The sequence below is a fragment of the Venturia canescens genome, chromosome 8 (assembly GCF_019457755.1).
Source record: "Venturia canescens isolate UGA chromosome 8, ASM1945775v1, whole genome shotgun sequence".
In the NCBI taxonomy this organism is placed as follows: domain Eukaryota; kingdom Metazoa; phylum Arthropoda; class Insecta; order Hymenoptera; family Ichneumonidae; genus Venturia; species Venturia canescens.
In genome coordinates, this window is record NC_057428.1 from 22172545 (window position 1) to 22196156 (window position 23612).

At 38.8% G+C, this 23612-nt stretch overlaps 5 protein-coding genes and 1 pseudogene across 10 annotated transcripts; all 6 read left to right on the top strand.

Moving 5' to 3' along the window:
• The first annotated feature begins 325 nt into the window (after window positions 1–325).
• On the top strand, window positions 326–2258 carry LOC122414733 (odorant receptor 22c-like). Of its 2 annotated transcripts, none has more exons than XM_043426295.1 (5): window positions 326–1198; window positions 1298–1394; window positions 1581–1691; window positions 1786–1971; window positions 2034–2258. In XM_043426295.1, the coding sequence occupies exons 1-5, from the start codon at window positions 363–365 to the stop codon at window positions 2094–2096; spliced, it is 1293 nt and encodes a 430-aa protein (XP_043282230.1). In that variant the 5' UTR covers window positions 326–362; the 3' UTR covers window positions 2097–2258. The 2 variants fall into 2 exon arrangements, with proteins under 2 accessions (XP_043282230.1, XP_043282231.1); XM_043426296.1 differs by having other exon boundaries at window positions 1786–1944.
• A 2542-nt stretch (window positions 2259–4800) lies between these two features.
• On the top strand, window positions 4801–6516 carry LOC122415271 (uncharacterized). The gene is made up of 5 exons (XM_043427255.1): window positions 4801–5654; window positions 5785–5890; window positions 6000–6110; window positions 6220–6375; window positions 6466–6516. The coding sequence occupies exons 1-5, from the start codon at window positions 4801–4803 to the stop codon at window positions 6514–6516; spliced, it is 1278 nt and encodes a 425-aa protein (XP_043283190.1).
• Window positions 6517–8805: 2289 nt separating this feature from the next.
• On the top strand, window positions 8806–11218 carry LOC122414732 (odorant receptor 4-like). Of its 5 annotated transcripts, none has more exons than XM_043426293.1 (5): window positions 8806–10008; window positions 10101–10200; window positions 10451–10561; window positions 10627–10840; window positions 10903–11218. In XM_043426293.1, exons 1-4 carry the CDS (start codon window positions 9134–9136, stop codon window positions 10789–10791), a joined length of 1251 nt encoding a protein of 416 aa, XP_043282228.1. In that variant the 5' UTR covers window positions 8806–9133; the 3' UTR covers window positions 10792–10840; window positions 10903–11218. The 5 variants fall into 5 exon arrangements, with proteins under 5 accessions (XP_043282228.1, XP_043282229.1, XP_043282226.1 ...); XM_043426294.1 differs by having other exon boundaries at window positions 10956–11218; XM_043426291.1 differs by having other exon boundaries at window positions 10685–10840.
• A 1024-nt stretch (window positions 11219–12242) lies between these two features.
• LOC122415272 (odorant receptor 22c-like) lies at window positions 12243–13913 on the top strand (annotated as a pseudogene).
• A 1387-nt stretch (window positions 13914–15300) lies between these two features.
• Window positions 15301–19004, top strand: LOC122415273 (uncharacterized). The gene is made up of 5 exons (XM_043427256.1): window positions 15301–16151; window positions 16300–16405; window positions 16519–16629; window positions 18535–18690; window positions 18808–19004. The coding sequence occupies exons 1-5, from the start codon at window positions 15301–15303 to the stop codon at window positions 18859–18861; spliced, it is 1278 nt and encodes a 425-aa protein (XP_043283191.1). The 3' UTR covers window positions 18862–19004.
• Window positions 19005–20289: 1285 nt separating this feature from the next.
• On the top strand, window positions 20290–23235 carry LOC122415275 (uncharacterized). Its single transcript, XM_043427258.1, has 5 exons — window positions 20290–21161; window positions 21297–21402; window positions 21511–21621; window positions 21840–21995; window positions 23185–23235. Exons 1-5 carry the CDS (start codon window positions 20290–20292, stop codon window positions 23233–23235), a joined length of 1296 nt encoding a protein of 431 aa, XP_043283193.1.
• The last annotated feature ends 377 nt before the right edge of the window (window positions 23236–23612 follow it).

Genomic DNA, 23612 nt, shown 5'->3' on the forward strand with positions numbered 1-23612 from the left:
GGAGTAGGAGGAGGAGAAGGAGTTGCGTGGGAGTGGCTGTTGAAGCGCATAAAAATTTTTGCTATCCCCTACCCTCGTGATCGATAATTTTGCATGGATATAGGTAGAATAAACGAAGAGAAATAAAACAAAAAAGAGGAAAAAGAAGTTGTGCATACTGAGCGATTTTTCAATGCATAAGACTCATTATAAATTCACGAGTGAAAAATGATTTTTATTTTATCGAATGAGTTTTGTGAAAAAAAAAAAAGTAAATGAGCAGAGCACCGGGGCAGGCGGAAACAACGCGGGCATCAACAATTTTCTCAGTCGTATATCAGTCGCATTTGCGAGCGAGCGAGCAACAATAAAGTTGGAACGCGATGTCAGCACTTGAGAACAATGAAAGGTCCACGGTATCGGAAAAAATCTCAAACAATAATTACGAATCTGATATAAAATATATGCTTCGGTATACGAAACGGCTACTAGAAATTCTTGGTATTTGGCAAATGGTTACGAACGATACTTCATTAAAGTCGAAGCTCTTATCAAGGATATCGGTGATTCTGTGTCTGGTGAGCATGGCGTTTTTACTCGTACCAACTGGACTCCACATCAGCTTGCGAGTTCGCGATTTCGCGAGTGCCCGAGTCAGCCTCGGTTACTTCTCACCTTGTGTCGCCAGTGTTCTAAAATACGCTTTCATCATATATCACTCAAAGAATATTAAATTCTGTTTAAAACACATGGAATCCGATTGGATGAACGTCGTTGGTCATCACGATCGAACGATCATGATTAAAAATGTAAAAGTCGAACACGTCATAACCGCAGCTTCGGGCCTCCTACTGTATTCCGGTGGAGTTTTTTTACACGCTGTTATGCCATTGATTAAAGGACCGAGCCTAAATTCCCGCAACGAAACTATACGACCTATCGTTTATCCCGGATATGATTTTTTCCTTGATCCACAAATAACTCCAACTTACGAAATTATTTTTTGCACCATTTGCTTCTCCGCATTTATCAGATTTACAGTTACCCTCACCGCGGTCAATCTCACAGCTCTTTTCGTTAATCACACGTGCGGACAAGCGCAAATCGTTGTGTCACGACTTGAAAAATTATTCGATCATATCAACAACGATGCGACGAATGAAAGAGAAATCGAGAGACGCATTTCTTTCCTTGTTTTGCGTCACGTCCGAGGTTTACGGTAAATCAACACTATATTTCTCCATGATATATTATCGCATTTCTTTCCTTTTTTCTATATCTTATTTTTTACTTTTTCTTATTTCTCGCGCGCATCAAGACTGTCTACGATAATCGATCAGATTTTGAAGGAGATATGCCTGGTCGAAGTCGTAACTGCTACGCTGATATTATGCCTGCTCGAATATTACGTCGTGGTACGCAGAAAAAATAAATTAAATTTATACGTATATATTATATTTTAATTTCCTTTATGAAAAATATAAATTCCTTTCTTATTGTCAAATTTGGTGGACGAAAGTTTCATTCAAATTGTTATTCAAATCCAAACGAACCATTTGTTATATTCGATGCTGGGATTAACGAATCTGCAAACACTTCAGGAATGGAAATCTCTCGGGGTTAGCCAAACCGTTACATTTTCTTTGCTGCTCGTATCGTACACTTACAACATATACATGTTCTGCTATATCGGCGAACTCCTCAAAGATCAGGTAACCAATGCATATTCGCGAAGGAGCGTAAGCTCGCATCTTCGCTATACGAGACATAAAAGTGCAATAAAAGCCAATAACTTTATTCAAACAGTTTCAACAAGTTGGAAAAGCTGCATATATGATCGAATGGTACCGAATACCAAAGAAAAATAAACTTTCCATGATCCTAATAATAGCGATTGCCAACTACCCTGCTCGTAAAGTAACCGCCGGGGGGTTAATTGAACTATCGATCAACACTTTTGGAGTCGTAAGCGCCCGAAAAATATACGCGAATGTATGATCTCGCTGAAGATTCGACCAAATTATTATTCCTAATCAATCGGTACTTTTTTTTAGATTATGAAAACATCGATAGTGTATCAAAATATGCTACGGACTTTTTCACAAGCTGCTGACTGATTCAACACGACCCGCCGTTACCCGCCGCCTCTCGCGTCATGAGTAGATTATGGCTTTGTCAAAACATCTTTGAATGCTTCGCTATAACACGCATATATTTTATTTCGAACTTAATGCACGTATTATATTAAACAGTAGTTGATTAAATAAAAGATAGAATGTCCAGGAGATATTTGGTAAGACGCGTCTATATATGCGATCAATGCTAAAAATTTAACGACTCACCATATATAAAGTATAATAAAAAAAAAAGTGTACAATGCGCGATGATGTATAGTTGAAAAATTGTATATATACTTTGACGCATGATCAGCGTCCAGAGCGGTTTGCTATCATGCACGAAATCAATGAAATAGCCTCTCCTCCCTGTACAGTCGAGGTGGGACATTTTTATTTTTCTTGTTCTCAAATACAAGCGAGAGCGGAGAAGAATAGAAGGGCGGGGGGGGGGGGGAGGGAGTCGTCGAGCGAGTGGACCAAAGAAAAAGGAGGAGCAGGGTGGGAGGGAGGGGCCGTGAACGCGCGAATGTAAGAAATATTCAAGAGTTTTTTCCTCTAATCTCTTCAATGTTTCACCGTTGAAGGTGGATAGAAGGAATGGTCACGCCCACGCTTCAAACAGGCGCATATCGCAGTGAGAACATTGCAAAAGAAATGGAGGACTTGCGCATTTGTAACTTGATAAATATATATGATCGCGAACAGGCCTTCGGTATCGCGAGCAAAAACTCTGTACTAGCAGAAAAAAAACTATACATAAATGTGGGCGCGAGTACGCTTGCCCTTTCATAATTAGAATACGTCAGTAGGCAGATACCTACACTTGACTCATTATATTTGTCGCTTATTACTGTGCCGTGTATGCGATGCAACCCACAGAATATTCCTGTTACTTTTTTTTTACTTTCTGCTCTCAGATTTGCCTCGAAAATCGACCAAGTTCTGCGAGAGTTGTGGTCTCATTGAAGTGCATGGTCGCGGTAACTCTCATAATATGTTTGGTAACATACATGTTTATAAGGGTAAAAATCAAGCGTCAATGAATTTATGAGCGCGATTCGAGTCACGCTTGAGAAGAAAGATTTAATCTCGCTTATTGAAAACTATCTAATAGTTGCGTGTATACTTTGTAAAATCTAACAAGTAATTCGCGTAAGAAAATATTCGAATGCTATTAATTATTGTAATGCCGCGTACACGCAGTTGAGAAATTAGTGTATTTCAGGAGCGAAAAAACATGAATATCATGGTCTCTCTATCATACACGACCTTACTGATCTCTCTATCTTTCAACATATTCATCTTTTGCCGAATCGGTGAGCTACTGAAGGAAAAGGTAATTGATAGTTTGAATTTAACGGAAAAATTCGTGTTCGCGGCGATCGCGTCCCCGTTTTCCTTAGAGCATATATACCATCATTATCAATGATTTTCTTGAATGCGCTCAACACCATGACAGTGCGAGGCTATATATCGGGAAAGCAGCTTACATCAGGCAAAACTGGACTCACTCTCGTCATGCTCATTACTATATATGGCGCATTATCCGCGTAGACTCACCGCTATACGGATAATAGAACTCTTGATATCAACCTTCGGAAACGTGAGTGCCTCATGCGTTGTTGTTTTCTTGCAATTGCACACACTTGTTCCGTGTATTTCAGATCTTCCTATCGAACGAACTCATGCCATTCTAATTTTCTTTTTTCTAAAGATAATGAGAGCTTCGTTTGGCATCATGACCGAATGAAGTAAAAAATGTACTCGATGATGAACCACTGCGAACGAACGCGGGCACTATATTTTTGCTTTTGGTTTACGCGCCCAAGCATGCATCAGATTCAACATACATCATCGACTGTTGTACTTCTCGGCCTATAATCGACGAATGGCGAACAAATGGTCCGTAAAAAAATATATGCAATTCGCGCCGCACATGCATATTAGTAAATGCACTTACACTACCTTGAATTTATTCGTAGCCGCGAAAGAAAAAAAATAATCTCATCGGCATACTGCTAATTACGACGAAGGAAGGAGGAAGCTCATGAATGGTTTTTCTTAAAAAACATTTTGAAATAAAGATGTAGATAAAACTTACGTATATCCATGTATTTTGAGTAGCGATTTTTCGACGAAACTCGAATATTTTGCAACGTAGATATACCCCCTCGACTTTTGTACCGGAGCGAGTTTACAAGAGTCGCGTATACCTTCGACAGTAACAGGTCGAATGAAAGGTCGCGGTAGAAAAACGGTAAAACAAAGTAGCCGCGTCGTTCGATAGTCGGGGCGCAAGGGAGGGGGGGGGGGGGGGTTGTATAAAAAAGAAGGGATTGTAAAGTGTTGTTGAAAAAGTCCCGAAAGGGAATGAGCGATTCTTCCAATCACGAAGGAGTTATGTTGCGCGCATGTGTATCGCGCGCGCGCGCAACGTTTATGATTTATTTTATTGCCTTTATTATTTATTTACCTCTTACACGCTGCTCGTAAGACTTATCTCATCTTCCGCGCTCGCAACCATAATTCCAACGAAAGTTGCCTGCTGACTAGCTCTCTACAATGCTGGCTAGCATTAGGGCTCGTATCATCAATTTAATAGTAAACCCCGAATGAAAAAAATCAGTCGCGCCAATAAGTTTCAAAGACGAGAAATAAAATTCGGCGTTGATTTCATTTGATATAATATAACACGGACTTTAATATGATTGGTGACAGTGACAACTGCTCGATGAGCAGAGCGAATAAATCTTCATCCGATAAAAATACAAATTGGAAAGGTGATTTCGAAGAGGCTTTACGATATACGCGATGGTTGCTACGAATACTCGGTATTTGGCATCTCGTAGCGACGAAATCGATGAAAATCGAGAAATATTTATCACGAGTGATAGTACCCCTCGTCTTGTTAGCAATGATAAGCCTGACGTTACCGATTTATTCGCACGTCATTACACGGCCGATCGATCATCTAGAACTCATTGTGTTACTCGGGCCGATAGTTGCTCAAACTGCCAATATTTTCATGTATTTGACGACAATAATGCGCTCGGATACGATAAGGGCTTGCATTCGACACATAGAAATTGATTGGAAAAGAATTGAAAATTCAACGGAGCGACGTATTATGAGGAGGCACGCTCGTTTTTCGCACACTCTGACCATCGCCTGTATTATATTTATGTATACCGCGGCGCTTTGCTATTCATTGATAATGCCGTTGATGGCAGGAAATACGATAAACGAATTCAACGAAACGCTCAGACCACTCCCGGTTCCGGGGACCGATATTTTTATCGATGCTCAAGCAAACGTTATTTACGAAATAGTTTTTGCAATGAATTTTATATCGGCGCTTTTCCATGATACCGTTATTACCGCGGTGTGCCATCTCGCTATAATACTCGTCAGTCATGCTTGTGGACAAATTCAAGTAATCATATGGAATCTCGAGAATAATTTCCAACATTCCGCTTCCGCGGCGGAAAAAAAGCCTCTCCGTCGTTTCATGACGGAACGTATAAGATTCATCGTTCTGAGACACGTCAGGTTACTCAAGCACGATATATAATCAAATTTATGATCAATATATTCCCTGCATAAAAGTCGATTTACCTTTTGTTTAGCATATTTATTTCACCTCGCCAATCTCATTCAATGGGTTTATTTCAATTTTTTCGACCAGCAGATTCGTCGAAAATATTGAGAAAGCTTTGAAAGAAATATTCCTCATTGAAGTTGTCTCTTCGACTTTGATTATGTGTTTCATCGAATACGACATTATTATCGCGCTGGTAAGCATGCGGATTATTGTTAATTGAGAGAGAGACAAAAACGTCACTCAACGAAAGCAAGCTGCTCGCGAAAGCATGCAGAAACTATAAAACTGCATTATTCTGCTAGGAACACACGAGCGTTGATCGTTTGGAAATGATTTCGTACGTTATGCTTCTTGCCTCATTCACGTTCAATTTGTTTCTATACTGTCAATTCGGTGAAGTATTGAATAGCCAGGTATTTTCATCGCAGCATTTTAAATCGGCCGATAAACATTGAAAAAATTAACTTATTTTCACTACGATTTTATTATTATGATTACATACTTTGTCAACTTTCCACGCAGTGTCAGCGAGTCGGAACAATTGCATACATGATAGATTGGTATAAATTACCAAACAGGATCCAACTCGACTTTATAATGATAATGAATACCGCTCGATATCCTTGCAAACTTACTGCTGGAGGAATAATGGAACTGTCCATTGCCAATTTTGCGAGTGTATGTACGCATTTTGTTGTAGGCTAAGCCGAGAAATTTTAAAATTTTTCAACACAAGCCGTAACTTCTACCCGGCATTCCGCATTACAGATATCGAAAACATCGGTCGCTTTTCTCAATATGATGAGAACAATGGGCTGATGTCAATGGACGGAACTTTTTGAATTTTCATCGTTCAACACTCTTATACGTGTATTCGCCGTTCGGCGAACAACAATAAAACTATCAAATTTTTGGAAATAATTTGGTGCATTTATTCGATTGTGCATGGAATTTTTAATTGTGTTGCTGGATAATTGCGATAAATAAAAGTATACAAAAACGAAGGAAAATTATAGCGATGCGAAGCTATCCTGGGATTCACTTGTGTATAAAAAACTTTACTCGCACGTTCGGATATTTTTGAATAAATGCAGGAGTATTATTTTTATTTCAATTTTCAAATCGAAGCGTGCAAATTTATCATTCGACTACAAATCGCACAAGCTCGACAATGCACATTTTTTTTACTGGAAACAGGTGATTGAATGATTTTTCAAATCACAGCAAGAATATTTCGTTAAATAATTATGGCCTAAATGCCGGAGAATAAATGTTCTATCGAGAATCGAATGAGCCAAAAATGATCGTTTCAACGAACGATTATGCATATCAACATTTTCATAAGCAAAAGCGTGCTATACTACTCAACCCGCAAGCGTATACACGGAAAAAATAAAATAGTACTCGTTACCAAGCCAGATGGTACTCAGTGTCATCCGAAAAAAAATAAAATTTCAGATTCAACTCAATACTATGTGGGTAGCACTGGTTACTATTCAGATGCTACTCAGTACTATCTCGGATGTTACTCAGTAACATCCAAGATTATACACCGCCAATGTGGCACTGGGTACCATCCAGATAGTAACCAGTAATATGACACGTAGTATAACGCTCCTATACGACGATCTTATGGAATCGTATCTAGTTGGCTAATTTCATAAGCATGCGCATTTCGTATGTGTGAAAATTTCACACAAATTTGGCGTGCATGGTTTTTAAATATGGAAGCTCGGCGAAGGAATTCCTCATCCGTCCATATATCTGAGGCAAACATGAATATCCACTAATGTAATTGTTTTTTAATTTGCCATTCCTTATCCATCCAACTATGATTTTTTTTTTTTTTTACTTTTTACTCTATGGATGCAAGTAAACATTTCTTGTATTAAAATGAAACAACAAACATGTAAGAAATGAGAAAGAAAGAACGACATTAAACTGCGAGACGCGAATGCGATGGTGATTTCTAGCGACGATCAGAGAGTGGGAGAGATGATCCACATTATCAAGTAGTTCGACGTGAGATTCCGTGATTTGTACATAAAAAAAAATATCCATCCTTGATTAGCTCGACTGATACACTCATTATTCCAAATGCTTCCTATCTAACGCGTTTTCTTTTTTCAAATCAATCTTTACGGCTTATAACCATTTGTTTGTCCATTTCAAGTACTTGTGTAATTCATCCAAGCGTCCGCCCAGTTGATAAAAAAATTAGTGTACGGAGAAACGAGTGCATGAAAGAATAGCCGTATCTATCCGTACAAAATTGAGGCATATAAATGGATTAATTCATTTAATTTCTTTATCCGCGTTCATTTGAATGTTCAATTTTATTCATAAATTACAGTTATCTATATTGTTTAAAAAATCATTATATCTCCTATTTCATTAGAGGATCGGTTTTTTTCACAATCTTTGAAACTAATTAATTATTGATTTCATAGTATATTTGAACAATTGTCTCTTCGCTAAGCTTCCATTTGAAAACCATGCACGCCAAGTTTGTGTGTAATGTTTTTTTCTCGTCGCGTCTCTGCGACGAGAAAAAAAAATGAGTAAAAAAATAAGGCGCCGGCGGTGCACACGCACGTAAAATTATATGAGCGCAGAATATAAAAATTGCAGCAATAACGAGTCGCGGCACAAGCACACTTTTGTTTGAATAAAAAATTCATATTCGGCTACATGGGCGCGTGTCACGAACTTACTTGGACAACACTGATGCTCATCGGAGTATTTGACGTAGGATAAAAATATCACTCGCAAGAACGAGAAATGGGTTGACTCTTCATTAGCGCTCACTCGCATTTGTCCAACGATATTCGACTGAAGAATATCCTTTTCTCTTTCACAAATATACGTTGTATCCGAGCAAGGCGAGGCAACACCCAAAAAACAGAAATTGTTAACTCTCGTTATGGGGCGCACCGGTTTCCATTCGTTCGCCAATAACACCATCGATTCTGGTCACTCGTTATACTGAGAAAAGTTGCAAGTGGACTGATTGTTTCACTCTCGACCGGTGCTGCGAGGTGTCTGAAATAAAATCTATAAAATAGTCGGTGGTGCACGCTGGAACTAACTTTAAATGACAAGTAGAAATCGAGTGAAAAAAAAAAAGAAAAAAAAACACATAGGAGGCCATAAGATAAGAGGGATAAATGTACGCGCAAACGCTTTTTCCGTAATTTCTTTTGTTACGCGCGTACAATGAAAAGTAGAAGGGGCAATGCCATTTTTATTCGAGATACAACGAAGCGGCAACATAGCAGCAGCAAGGGGATGAGAAACGTGTATACGACAGAGGCGGACTTGCGCAGCTCGGAGCTTAAATTCATATGACAAAACATCACTGTTGTGTGTCACCGCGAATGATGAATGCATAATTGCGCATCAGATAGAAATAAAAAAAGGGTAGAAAGCGTGCGCGATGAGATGCAGTTTGCGCGAAACACAGACCGCTGAGCGTATCATGTCGGATCGGGATAACGCAACCGAGCGATCGGTTGATGAGAAGATATCGAACAAAAATTATGCCGCGGATGTAAATCTTTCGATGCAATATACTCGTTGGTTTTTAACGTTGTTGGGCATTTGGCCGTATGTAATATCGGACGCGTCGAGAATCGAGAAGTTGGTCTCGAAATTTCTCATGCCATTCCCATCGGTCGTAATAACGTTGCTCCTGATACCACTCGTATCGATACCGATTTTTCGGGATCTCACTCCGAGTCAATTTCTCCTTTTGCTCGCACCATTGAGCTTCCGCGCGTCGAGCGTTCTCAAAAATCTCATTCTCATATCACGACGGGACGCAATTAAATTTTGTATTCAACACATGAAAACCGATTGGCAAAGAATCGAGACCGACGAGGATCGTGAAATAATGATGAAAAATTTGCGGGTCGGACGTAATCTAACGTTGATATGCGTATTGTGTTTATACAGCGGCACTATATTTTACAATACTTTACCATTCGTCTCACCCCGAAAAGTAAATGCGCTAAATCAAACCATCAGGCCAATCACCGTACCCGGTATCGACATTTACGTCGATCTTCGCGCCGGTCACAATTACGAAATCGTTGTATTTATCAGTTGTCTTTCCATTTTTTACGTATCCGCTATCATCAGCGCAATTTGCAATCTTGCGGCTGTACTCGTTTGTCACGCTTGTGGACAAATACAGATCGTCATGTCGAGACTGGAGCGCCTCGTTGGTCAAGAAAATGGAAAATATATCGATCAAAATAGCCTACAGCGAGGCATCTCTTTTATCATACGAATCCACGTTCGGGTACTGAGGTGAGCCATTTTTTTTTTTCAACCTCGTGGCGGATACCTACGCTTGCACAGGATATTACTGTTACGTTTTTTTTTTTACTTTCTGCTCTCAGATTTGCCTCGAAAATCGACCAAGTTCTGCGAGAGTTGTGTCTCATTGAAGTGGTCGCGGCAACTCTCATAATATGTTTGGTAGCATACATGTTTATAACGGTAAAAATCAAGCGTCAATAAATTTATGGGCGCCATTCGGGTCACGCGGTTATCTCGAATCGCGCTTGAGAAGAAAGATTTAATCTCGCTTATTGAAAACTATCTAATAAGTAAAGATCGTATCATTCGCCCACGTTCAACCCGTTGCGTGTATACTTTGTAAAATCTAACATTCGCGAAAGAAAATATTCGAATGTTATTAATTATTGTAATGCCGCGTGCACGCAGTTGAGAAATTAGTGTATTTCAGGAGCGAAAAAACACGAGTATCATGGCCTCTGTATCATACACGACCTTGCTGATCTCTCTATCTTTCAACATATTCATCTTTTGCCGAATCGGTGAGCTACTGAAGGAAAAGGTAATTGGTAGTTTGAATTTAACGGAAAAATTTGTGTTCGGCGATCGCGTCACCGTTTTCCTTAGAGCATATATGTACCATCATTATCAACGATTTTCTTGAATGCGCTCAACACCATGACAGTGCGAGGCTGTCGGGAAAGCAGCTTACATGACCGAATGGTACACGCTACCAGGCAAAACTGGACTCACTCTTGTCATGCTCATTACTATGGCGCACTATCCGCGTAGACTCACAGCTGGACGGATAATAGAACTCTCGATATCAACCTTCGGAAACGTGAGTACCTCATCGCGTCCGTTGTTGTTTTCTTGCAATTGCACACTTGTTCCGTATTTCAGATCTTTCTATCGAACGAACTCATGCCACTACTCCAGTTTTCTTTTTTCTAAAGATAATGAGAACTTCGTTTGGCTATTTGAACATGCTTCGCACCATGACCGAATGAAGTAAAAAATGTACTCGACGATGAGCCACTGCGAACGATGCTAAACTCAACGCGCGCACTATATTTTTGCTTTTGTTTTATGCGCCCAAGCATGCGGCAGATTCAACATGCATCATCAACTGTTTTACTTCTCGGCCTATAATCGACGAATGGCGAACAAATGATCCGTAGAAAAATATATGCATGCCAACTCGTCGCGTGGTAAAAGGAAGATACCTTTGAATTTTTTTTACTTCGCCGAACATGCATATTAATAAATGCGTATATCGCTAATGGAATATTGAAGCCTTTTATTTTCAAATACGCGTGTATACAGATAGGGCAAAATAGGGCGTTTGTTAAAATGTTTTTTGTTTGGTTGAACCGCGTACGGGAGCACGACAGATTAGTTTTTCGTCGCACTTGCACCGCCTTTAATTCATTCGTAGCCGCAAAAGAAAAAAATAATCTCATCGGGATACTGCTGCTGCTGCTGCTGGATAGATTGCGCTTACGCAACTCCTGCTCTCAAAAGAAGACGAAGGAATTGAAAAAAAGAAGAAAAATAATTACGACGAAGGAAGGAGGAAGCTCTTGAATATTTTTCTTAAAAAAAATTTTGAGAAAAAGATGTATATAAAACTTACATATATCCATGTATTTTGAGTAGCGATTTTTCGCGACCAAACTCGAATGTTTTTTATCGTAGATACCCCCTCGACTTTTGTACTGGGGCGAGTTTACAAGATTTGCGTATACCTTCGACAGTAATAGGTCGAATGAACGGTCGCGGTATATAGAAAAACGGTAAAACAAAGTAGCCGCGTCGTTCGATAATCGCGGCGCAAGGGCGGGGGGGGGGGGGGGGGTTGCCTAAAAAAGAAGGGATTGTAAAGTGTTGTTGAAAAAGTCCCGAAAGCGAATGAGCGATTCTCCCAATCACGAAAGAGTTACGTTGCGCGCATGTGTATCGCGCGCGTCAAACACATGGGCGGCGCTAACAAGTTAATTATCATTTCATTTCCTCTCTTACAATCTTTATTATTTATTTACCGGTTACACGCTGCTCGTAAAACTGATCTCGTCTTCCACGCTCGCAAACATAATTCCAACGAGAGTTGGCTGCTGACTAGCTCTAATGCTGGCTAGTAGTAAACCCTGAATGAACAAAATCGGTCGTGCCAATAAGTTTCAAAGACGAGAAACAAAATTCGGCGTTGATTTCGTTTGATATAATATCACGCAGACTTTAATATGATTGGTGACAGTGACGACTACTCGATGAACAGAGCGAATAAATCCTCATCCTATAAAAATAAAAATTGGAAAGTTGATTTCGAAGAGGCTTTACGATATACGCGATGGTTGCTACGAATACTCGGTATTTGGCATCTCGTAGCGACGAAATCGATGAAAATCGAGAAATATTTATCACGAGTGATAGTACCCCTCGTCTTGTTAGCAATGATAAGCCTGACGTTACCGATTTATTCGCACGTCATTACACGGCCGATCGATCATCTAGAACTCATTGTGTTACTCGGGCCGATAGTTTCTCAAACTGCCAATATTTTCATGTATTTGACGACAATAATGCGCTCGGATACGATAAGGACTTGCATTCGACACATAGAAATTGATTGAAGAAGAATTGAAAATTCAACGGAGCGACGCATTATGAGGAGGCACGCTCGTTTTTCGCACACTCTGACCATCGCCTGTATTACATTTATGTATACCGCGGCGCTTTGCTATTCATTGATAATGCCGTTAATGGCAGAAAATACTATAAGCGAATTCAACGAAACGCTCAGACCACGCCCGTTTCCGGGGACCGACATTTTTCTCGATGTTCAAGCAAACGTTATTTACGAAATAGTTTTTGTCATTAATTTTGTATCGGCAATTTTTCATTATACCGTTATTACCGCGGTGTGCCATCTCGCTATAATACTCGTCAGTCATGCTTGCGGACAAATTCAAGTAATCATATGGAATCTCGTGAATAATTTCCAACATTCCGGTTCCGCGGCGGAAAAAAAGTCTCTCCGTCGTTTCATGACGGAACGTATAAAATTCATCATTCTGAGACACGTTAGGTTACTCAAGTACGATATAATCGATACAATCATACACATTTAGCGATATAATCTCATTCAATGGGTTTATTTCAATTTTTTCGACCGGCAGATTCGTCGAAAATATTGAGAATGCTTTGAAAGAAATATTCCTCATTGAAGTTGTCTCTTCGACTTTGATTATGTGTTTCATCGAATACGACATTATTATCGCGCTGGTAAGCATGCGGATTATTGTTAATTGAGAGAGAGAAAAAAAACGTCACTCAACGAAAGCAAGCTCGCGGAAGCATGCAGAAACTATAAAACTGCATTATTCTGCTAGGAACACACGAGCGTTGATCGTTTGGAAATGATTTCGTACGTTATGCTTCTTGCCTCATTCACGTTCAATTTGTTTCTATACTGTCAATTCGGTGAAGTATTGAAAAGCCAGGTATTTTCATCGCAGCATTTTAAATCGGCCGATAAACATTGAAAAAATTAACTTATTTTCACTACGATTTTATTATTATGATTACATACTTTGTCAAATTTCCACGCAGTGTCAGCGAGTCGGAACAGTTGCATACATGATAGATTGGTATAAATTACCAAACAGGATCCAACTCGACTTTATAATGATAATGAATACCGCTCGATATCCTTGCAAACTTACTGCTGGAGGAATAATGGAACTGTCCATTGCCAATTTTGCGAGTGTATGTACGCATTTTGTCGTAGGCTAAACTGAGAAATTTGAAAATTTTTCAACATACGAGCCGCCGTAACTTCTACCCGACATTCCGCATTACAGATATCGAAAACATCGGTCGCTTATCTCAATATGATGAGAACAATGGGCTGATATCAATGGACAGAACTTGTCGAATTTCCATCATTCAATACTCTTATACGTGTATTCGCCGTTCGGCGAACAATAATAAACCTATCAAATTTTGGAAATAATTTGGTGCGTTTATTCGGTTGTGCATGAAATTTTTAATTATTTGCTGAATATTTGCGACAAATAAAAATATACAAAAAAAAAGGAAAATTATAGCGATGCGAAGCTCCTGGGATTCACTTGTGTATAAAAAACTTTACTCGCACGTTCGGATATTTTTGAATAAATGCAGGAGTATTATTTTTATTTCAATTTTTAAATCGAAGCGTGCAAATTTATCATTCGACTACAAATCGCACAAGCTCGACAATCCACATTTTTTTTTTACTGGAAACAGGTGATTGAATGATTTTTCAAATCGCACTCCCGAGCAGAATTATCTCGTGAAATAATTATGGCCTAAATGCCAGAGAATAAATGTTCTATCGAGAATCGAACGAGCCAAAAATGATCGTTCCAACGAACGGTTATCCACATCAACATTTTCCTAAGCAAAAGCAAATACTCAACCCGCAAACGTATATATTCACTTTTTCATAGTTTTTCAATGAGGAGCTCGGCCGTAGGTATACAATTCCGATCACAGCGAGACAAATCCCTTATATGTACCGTTGAATCATTTTCTTACAATTGAGCGCGAAATTCTCAAACTTCACACATCAAAGCGATTGTAGACAAACTGACGCGCGATGATGATATACCGCACTGCTCGATGAAAAAAACATTTCATTGCCACCGCGTACTGAACTTTTTATAAATTCGCTAAAACAGCGAGAAGCGATTCGAGCTATATCGATATATGTCGTTCCACCATGACCGTCGAGTTGTGACTCTGTACCGGGGCATGCGCGCGAGAAGAGATTCAATAAGAATCGATATAGAACGAGATAAAGGTAAAGGGATGAAAAGTTTTTGGTTAAAAAGTATGGGGGGGGGGGGGGGGGGAGGTTTAGACGAGGCGTAACGACGACCAAATCAAGGAGGTGCGCGCGGTTTGTCGCGGCGCATACCATGCACATAAACGATTCATAAAAATTCCTTCTTTTTGTTGAGTTTCTCAAGTTTTCTTGTTACCTATTAACGCGTTTCGACGCCGCGCGGTTGAGCGCAGCAACGACGACGGTGCATATGTGCTGGGACAATGGGAAGGCATGAATAATGAAGGAGACTTGGCGCGCGCACGTGCAGGTACGTATCTCCTGCAGTGGTGAAGAAAAAAATTCAGTCCGATGAAGAGTTATTATAAGACTGTTGAAAATGGGACCCTCGAGTTTTGTCGTTGAAACGACTGTTGCTCGCGTGGTGAATCAAAGTTTGATAAGTGCGCCCCGCGTATACGAATTTCGAGATGAACGATGAACGTCCGCCGGCGGCTGTTGTTCATGCAAAATCAAGCCCAACGGGTGAAGAAAAGCATCGAGAGAATGATTTTAATTATTCGATACGGTATATACGATGGCTACTCCGAATTCTCGGTATTTGGGACCTCATCGTAACAGAACCAACGAGATTCGAAAAATACTTGTCGAAATTAATTTTACCATTTGCCTCGATATCGATGATAACGCTAACCCTACCGGTTTGTTGTCACATTATTTTACGACCGGTAGATCATTTTGAAATGATTATATTGCTAGGGCCAATTACATTTCAAACGGCGAATATTATAATGCATTTGGTATTGGTACTTCGCTCGCGTACGCTTGGTCTTTGTATCCGACACATGGAGAAGGATTGGCGGGGAAATATCGAAAATCCAAAAGAGCACGATATCATGAAGAAACACGTACGTTTTTCACACCTTTCAACGGTTGCCTGTATTTTTTTTATGTACGCAAGTGCGATCGCGTATTTCTTGATAATGCCGTTGTTGTCGGGGACTCGGTTGAACGCGAAAAACGAAACTGTCAGACCACGACCATTCCCGGGTACAGACATTTTTTTAGACGTTCAAGCCAACGTCATTTACGAATTGATATTCACAATGAACTTTATGTCGGGTCTATTTCATTATACCGTCACGACCGTCGTTTGCATTCTCGCCGTTGTACTCGTCAGTCATACGTGTGGACAAATTCGAATCGTCGTATGGAATCTTGAAGATTTTTCCAATCAAATAACCGAAAAAACTAACGCTGACGACCGCGTCATCAAAGAGCGAATCAGAATCATCGTGAAAAAGCATGTTCGATTGATCAAGTAGGTCGCCTGCTCGCGCGGGCTTATCCGGTAAAAATATACAACAATTTTTATTTTTCGTCAAACATTTATTTACTGTATATGCCCATTGAACCTGTTGCTGTTATTGAAGAATTGTCGTCATTATATATACCTATATAATATATAGATTTACCATAACTATTGAAGAAGCTTTGAAAGAAATATTTTTGATGGAAGTCGTAGCTTCGACGCTCATCATTTGCTTCATCGAATACGATATTATAATTGTAGCGGTAAGAGTCAAACTGCATTACAGCGCGCTAACGATATTGAATATAAAAAAACGTATACGCCCAATCATGCGCGTCGAACCGCCGAGTTAATCATCGTTTTGGATTGATTTTAGGATCAGAATAATAGTGATTTCATGGGTACATTTACGTATTTGATACTGCTTATCGCATTTGCCTTCAACTTGTTTTTATTCTGCCGATTCGGTGAGGTCTTGAGAGAACAGGTGATTTTTTTTTTTTGCAACAAATTACCTACTTACCGACTCTCAGCAGGCTAATGTGAATAAAAAATTAATTTTTTCACGCGCAAGCAGCACGATTAGTTGAATACACACTAGGGTGCTTTTTTTTCAGCGACATTTTTTTTTTCACTCCCATCTCGCCTTTTTGTAGGGAATACCTTAAAAAAAAATCCCTGAAAATTTGAGCCCTTAATATTAATTTTAGTACTCGCCCAAGGCGTACAAAGATTTCCCCTTTAAAATACACGTAAAATTCGATTTTTCTTCTTAAAAGTTCTACAGCTCAGAGGCATTTAATGGTACAACCTTGGTCGATGAGCGGATTTATTCAGAATTAAATGCTCTACAAAAGTGTCCATTGTGGCGTAATTGTAACTCGAACTGGCAAGGTCGTACGGGTCACTTAACCCAATTTTTTCATGAAATTCTCGTTTTTTTGCCTCTATCTCGTAAATGACGAGAGATACAGAAAAAATAGGAATGACAAACTTGGAGGAAATTCAATTTCCTACAAAAAAGTATTCAAGCACCAAATCGCTAACATCAATATTTCTTGAGATATTGGGCTTTTAAGTTGAGGTAGTATGGAATTTTCATGAATTATTGAGCTAAATTGTATAAGTTGTTAATTTATTATTCTTTATTGTCACTTAAATCATCAAATATTTATTTGTTAAGTTGCAAATGATTGAAAAGTTGAATAACTGAACGTTTTGAAACTGAAATTCGAAAAAAAAAAACATTTTCAAAGTGCTTAGATTTTTTTTTTTTTACTTTTCACGAATTTTTCAATTGATTTTCCCCTGATTCTTCGAATTTATTTACCAGTCATTGAATACCGATAAAGTTCTAGTTGAAAATATGTTATATATAAGCAAGACAAGATATATAGATATAAAATAATATTGAAATATTTTGCGTATATACAACATATTTTCAACTAGAACTTTATAGGTATTCAATTACTGGTAAATAAATTAGAAGAATCAGGGGAAAATCAATTGAAAAATCCGTGAAAAGTGAAAAAAAAATTTTTAAGCACTTTGAAAATGTTTTTTTTTTTCGAATTTCAGTTTCAAAACGTTCAGTTATTCAACTTTTCAATCATTTGCAACTTAACAAATAAATATTTAATGATTTAAGTGACAATTAAGAATAATAAATTAACAACTTATACAATCCAGCTCAATAATTCATGAAAATTCCATACTACCTCAACTTAAAAGCCCAATATCTTAAGAAATATCGATGGTAGCGATTTGGTGCTTCAATACTTTTTTGTAGGAAATTGAATTTCCACCAAGTTTGTCATTCCTATTTTTTCTGTATCTCTCGTCATTTACGAGATAGAGGCAAAAAAACGAGAATTTCATGAAAAAATTGGGTTAAGTGACCCGTACGACCTTGCCAGTTCGAGTTACAATTACGCCACAATGGACACTTTTGTAGAGCATTTAATTCTGAATAAATCCGCTCATCGACCAAGGTTGTACCATTAAATGCCTCTGAGCTGTAGAACTTTTAAGAAGAAAAATCGAATTTTACGTGTATTTTAAAGGGGAAATCTTTGTACGCCTTGGGCGAGTACTTAAAATTAATATTAAGGGCTCAAATTTTCAGGGATTTTTTTTTAAGGTATTCCCTACAAAAAGGCGAGATGGGAGTGAAAAAAAAAAAATGTCGCTGAAAAAAAAGCACCCTAATACACACGAACGACAAATTTACTATATTATATTCTCCATATCTCCTGTATAATGTATACTCCCGTATTACACCATTATTCTTGTTTCGCAAAAGTTTCGAAATTTTTATTTTTTTATTCAATTGGTATGAACAAGCGTAAAATTGTACGGCGCACGGCGTTATAGACACATATAATATTCGCAGAGCGGAGAAATCGGCAAAGTTGCGTACACCGTCGATTGGTACCGACTACGAGGAAAGACTAAACTCGCATTCATGATGATAATACACATGGCCAATACTCCCTGCGAACTTACCGCTGGAGGAATGATGGAACTCTCAATTGCCAGTTTTGCAAGTGTACGTTAAGAATTGCATTATGATAAACAACACATCGTATACGCAAATATTATTTTGCGATGGATTATTTAAACAAAAAAAAACATCACCTTTCATTTGACTCTAACATTTTTTTAGATTATAAAAACATCTCTCGCATATTTTAATATGTTGAGAAAAATGGGCCAATAGGTATCAGCGTTGATTAAAAGTGTAGCCAAAAATGCTTGCTTCACCACGTGTATGCATAAACGTAGTCGGTTGAGAGCGCCGAATTTCTTTTTATAATAGCGAATAAAATATTGTAACGGATGCGTTCAACTTTTCAAGATAATACGACGAAATCGTGCGCGTTGAAAAATATATATTATTGGCAACGTTGAGAGCAGACTTTTATTTTTCTTCCGCGAGCATTCCCTGCTTCCGCAAAAACGTTTCAATTTCAATACACACCGCGTTTGACTGTTACGAAACGATGTCATTCAATCGAATGACATGTTTATTTCGTTTATATATATTTTATTCTCACACCGCAACGCACTCGCCACTAAACTCCACAATTATAGAAACAAATTTAAGAATTCTTCATCGCGATTATCTCGGCTATCACTGTATATTGCACGGTACGTATATAAAAAATAAATCAAAATATTCATCCAAGTTTTTCACCCTAGCTGAATTATCGTAGTTGAAAATAAAATTTTACGAGCCGCGCTATACGGACGAGCTACAACAACGAGACTCACGACAAAACTCACGTTATATGGTTTCTTCACCATCCACTACTTATTTGATTTTGATGTAGACATTAAATTATTCCAACGAAATAAGAAGGATCTCATATTTCGAGGCGGGTAAAGTGTCATCGCACGGTGATGCAATTACGATTGTTAGTACAGCAGTGCTTATGGATAAGAATATCAAATCTAAATAAGTACGAAAGATGAAAAAATGAATAAAAACTTACGAAAGAAGATGAGAAGAGGCAGCGCCGCGCGACAGCGATAATATTCAATGCGATTAATTTAATTTTGGCCCGTGCACTCGTTGGTATGCCCATTGAAAGCGCGAATCGAGCTGCAGCGTCGAGCTGACTCTGTACGCGGGGGCATGCAATGAGAAATTTTTTTCAAAATCGACAGAGCGCACGGAAGGATGCGAAGAAACCTCGAGCCCGTGCAAAGCGAATCGTTGTATCGCGGCGCGGGTCGTGGAAGGGGAAAAAAAGTTTTGTCAAATCATGAGCGCGGTTGGATCGTACACGCGATAAACGTTAGGGAAAGTTATAGGAGGAGCAAGAAGAAAGCGCGCGAGGTTTCCTAACGCGCATGTATCCTCTGCCTAAATGCATTATGCACCGAAATTCTTTTTTCATCGTTCCCATGGTTGGCCAAAGTTTGTCGTTATTTATTGGTTACGACGGCGCACTACACGAGAACGAGGATGAATGAATGAATAATGTACAGGCAGGCAATACATGCGTGTACGAGCCGCGAAGAGAAAAAATTCAGTCGGCACCTGTTAACAAGAGTAGTTTAGGCAGGTCGGTGTTGAGATTCACATAAACCGCGTTAGTAGTTCGTAAAATTAATGTACAGCAGCCGTGCGAGTGCGCGCACGATGAATCCCGGGATACGCGAACCTGCTCCGGTAGTTCTCCATAAGAGCTCTGCTATCGGGGAAAATGAAAAAAATGAGGAAAGACGACTCGGTGATTTCGATTATTCGATACGGTATATACGATTGCTTCTACGTATCCTCGGTATTTGGCACCTCGTCGCTACGAAACCGGCGATGAAACTCGAACAGCATTTGTCGAAAATAATATTAGCATCTGGCTCGTTATCGATGATAACGCTAATGGTACCCCTTTGTTGCCACATTATTTTCCGATCGGTCGATCGTTTTGAAATCATCATATTGCTAGGACCGATCACTTATCAAGCTGCCAATATTATAATGCACTATGTACTGTTGTTCCGGTCGCATACCCTCGGTCTTTGTATCCGACACATGGAGGACGATTGGAGAGAAATCAAAGATTCGAACGAAGACGATATTATGAAGAAACACGTACATTTTTCGCACCTTTTATCAATCGCTTGTATCTCCTTCATGTATACGAGCGCTATCGCTTATTTCTTGGTAATGCCATTCTCCTCGGAACGTTCCCTCAATAACGAGAAGAACGAAACTGTTAGACCACGAGCATTCCCCGGTTCAGATTTTTTTTTCGACGCTCAAGCAAACGTCCTTTACGAATTAGCATTTACGATGGATTTTATATCGGCCCTCTTTCATTATACCGTTAGCACCTCGGTATGCAATCTCGCTGTTGTACTCGTCAGTCACGCTTGTGGCCAAATACAAATCGTCAAATGGAATCTCGAGAATTTCATCCATCGAGTTATCGAAAAACACAACGATACGACCGATACGATCGTTACGGAGTGGATAGGAATCATCGTGAAAAAGCATGTCCGATTGATCGAGTACGATTCGAGCATATATGTTTTCATTCTTTTCCCCAATCAAATCTTCTTTTTACCGTTCGAACTTGTATGTGTTATATTATGCGCGCATGCATGGGTGATCTTTATATTGTGCATTCCCGCGTTTTATGACAGATTTGCCGCAACTATCGAGGAAGCTCTGAGAGAAATATTTCTTGTGGAAGTGGTCGCTTCGACGTTGATCATATGCTTCGTCGAATATGATATAATTATCGTATCGGTAGGACGAGTCACATTAATCGGACAAGCTTTTCAAGATAAGCGGTAACCAAAAAGCATATCGCGGTAAGCTTTCACTCAGTGATCGATTCCCATTATATTATTTCAGGATCAAAGTAAGAGCGATTTTTTGGGTACACTGACGTATGTATCGTTGCTTATCGCATTTGCTTTTAACTTGTTTTTGTTTTGTCGATTCGGCGAGGTCTTGAGAGAACAGGTAATTCATTTTCCAATTCATCACTACTATATATTCGTTGCTCTCTAGCGCTATTTATATCCGAAACGTTCCACCGCGTGCCCAACTCCGCCGCTGTATAGCTATCGATGCAACGATCGAATTTTAAATATCGTGTCTACCATGTAGTACAAATAAAATTATATTGCGATGTGTATTAGCAGCACGGAAAATAATCAGATTGTACGAAATATTGTCAGAGCGAAGAAATCGGCAAAGTGGCCTATATGGTCGACTGGTATCGATTACCAGGAAAGACCAAACTCGCTTTTATAATGATCATAAACATGGCTCATACGCCCTGCGAACTTACCGCAGGAGGAATGATGGAACTATCAATTGCCAACTTTGCCAAGGTAAATCAACTATATTTTGTGTCAATTTAAAAAAAAAAAAAAAAAAACGTACGTAAATTATAGTATATTGTTACACTACAAGGATAGAAAATTTGATATTCCTGCAACGCGCAGTTCAGAGCTATCAAACTTCTGCCCGTGCGGTGTATACTATTTTTCTTCACAGCCGGTCGAAAGTACGTTTTCTTCACAATCGGTAGAAAGTATATATAACATTTCTGCGCTGTCAAAACTGCACGCGCTTCATTTGTGTCAGCGGGAGCAAAGACTTTTTTCTGCATTTTTGAAAGGTTGTGTCTAGTCATCTGCAAACCGTACGAATAAGGTTATGTTATTCATTCGGAAATATGTTATTATGAAAATGTCATATTATTTCCAAGCACTATTATCCAAACAGCACTATACTGCTACAAATCCGAACGAATAACAATACCTCGGCTTCGCCTCGCGCATTGTGACGCGCAGTGCAGGAATATCAAACTTTCTGCCCTTGGGGTGTAATATACTATTGCCAACTCCCTTCATTTTTGATATTTCAAATAAAGCCTGCGGTCATAGACTCATCTGCGCGGTGCGGACAAAGACTACCGGGCTGGACCAAATATTTTTGCGGACGTTTTTTGTTTCTCTTTTTTCTGAAAAAATTTCTGGACAATAACAATGAAGTATATAACAAAGATTTGGGAAAAAAATCGAGACGATTGTCTTACTAGTAGGAAAGATTAGAAAAGATTTATTAACGTTAAAGATTGAGTGAAATCGATACCTCACATTTCTCCTTATTTCGGCAATTTGTTTCTTCTTTACTCGGGCCATATTACTATCTGTCTTTTTATTCACCCCTTTTTCTTCATCCATTTCCCTTTGTGTTTTTTCTTTGCGCTCTCTAAAGCGATTTTTTATATAAAAAAACTAATATAGAACGAATGAAATTTCCGGTTCGGTCATACAGTTATGGATTCCCGATAAATTATAATTGCTTGTAATTTCATTAGTCAAAAGATACAAGTTGAAAACATTTACAATAATTTACAATTTCAAATGAATAGCTCTGACATTAATTTCAAGTGATAATATCTTCGATTAGGAAGTAAAAATCAACCGAATTTAGACACCCATAGATATACGATCCTTCGGGCATGAACTACCTTAATTTTTAGAAATATTTGATTCCTCCGTATTGTTTTAGATTATGAAAACATCATTCGCATATTTGAATATGCTGAGAAAAACGGGCTGATCGTCATTATAACATCGATACAAGATCGAAAAAATTTAGAAAATCGGTAATGTATACGAAATAGAACCACAAAATACTTCATTCGGAGCTTCCGTAAAGCTGCTTCAATTTGGTGTTTTTTTTTTTTTTAAGAATTTTAGAATCTTCAAGTTTCATATAACACACTGACACACGCGCGCGCACGCATACACGAGTGCGCGATGCGAGCGAAATAAAATGTTTTGAAGATCAAATGTTGGCGAGAATTGGTTAAAGTTTTTTGTAAAACGGAGGAATTTATTGAACCTATATTTTTTCAATCCAAGTAGGTAGATAGAAGCACAAAAAAAATCGCAACAAGAATATTCCAGCACTAAACCGACGCGCTTGTGCGACGA

Coding starts and splice junctions, on each gene's coding strand:
- LOC122414733 (XM_043426295.1), top strand. CDS start 363: ATGTCAGCACTTGAGAACAATGAAAGGTCCACGGTATCGGAAAAAATC. Junction 1,395..1,580: donor TGCTCGAATATTACGTCGTG/GTACGCAGAAAA, acceptor CAAACACTTCAG/GAATGGAAATCTCTCGGGGT. Junction 1,692..1,785: donor GCGAACTCCTCAAAGATCAG/GTAACCAATGCA, acceptor TTATTCAAACAG/TTTCAACAAGTTGGAAAAGC.
- LOC122415271 (XM_043427255.1), top strand. CDS start 4,801: ATGATTGGTGACAGTGACAACTGCTCGATGAGCAGAGCGAATAAATCT. Junction 6,111..6,219: donor GTGAAGTATTGAATAGCCAG/GTATTTTCATCG, acceptor CTTTCCACGCAG/TGTCAGCGAGTCGGAACAAT. Junction 6,376..6,465: donor CCATTGCCAATTTTGCGAGT/GTATGTACGCAT, acceptor TCCGCATTACAG/ATATCGAAAACATCGGTCGC.
- LOC122414732 (XM_043426290.1), top strand. CDS start 9,134: ATGAGATGCAGTTTGCGCGAAACACAGACCGCTGAGCGTATCATGTCG. Junction 10,009..10,100: donor ATCCACGTTCGGGTACTGAG/GTGAGCCATTTT, acceptor TTCTGCTCTCAG/ATTTGCCTCGAAAATCGACC. Junction 10,201..10,450: donor TAGCATACATGTTTATAACG/GTAAAAATCAAG, acceptor AGTGTATTTCAG/GAGCGAAAAAACACGAGTAT.
- LOC122415273 (XM_043427256.1), top strand. CDS start 15,301: ATGAACGATGAACGTCCGCCGGCGGCTGTTGTTCATGCAAAATCAAGC. Junction 16,152..16,299: donor AAGCATGTTCGATTGATCAA/GTAGGTCGCCTG, acceptor TATAATATATAG/ATTTACCATAACTATTGAAG. Junction 16,406..16,518: donor ACGATATTATAATTGTAGCG/GTAAGAGTCAAA, acceptor GATTGATTTTAG/GATCAGAATAATAGTGATTT.
- LOC122415275 (XM_043427258.1), top strand. CDS start 20,290: ATGAATCCCGGGATACGCGAACCTGCTCCGGTAGTTCTCCATAAGAGC. Junction 21,622..21,839: donor GCGAGGTCTTGAGAGAACAG/GTAATTCATTTT, acceptor AAATATTGTCAG/AGCGAAGAAATCGGCAAAGT. Junction 21,996..23,184: donor CAATTGCCAACTTTGCCAAG/GTAAATCAACTA, acceptor GTATTGTTTTAG/ATTATGAAAACATCATTCGC.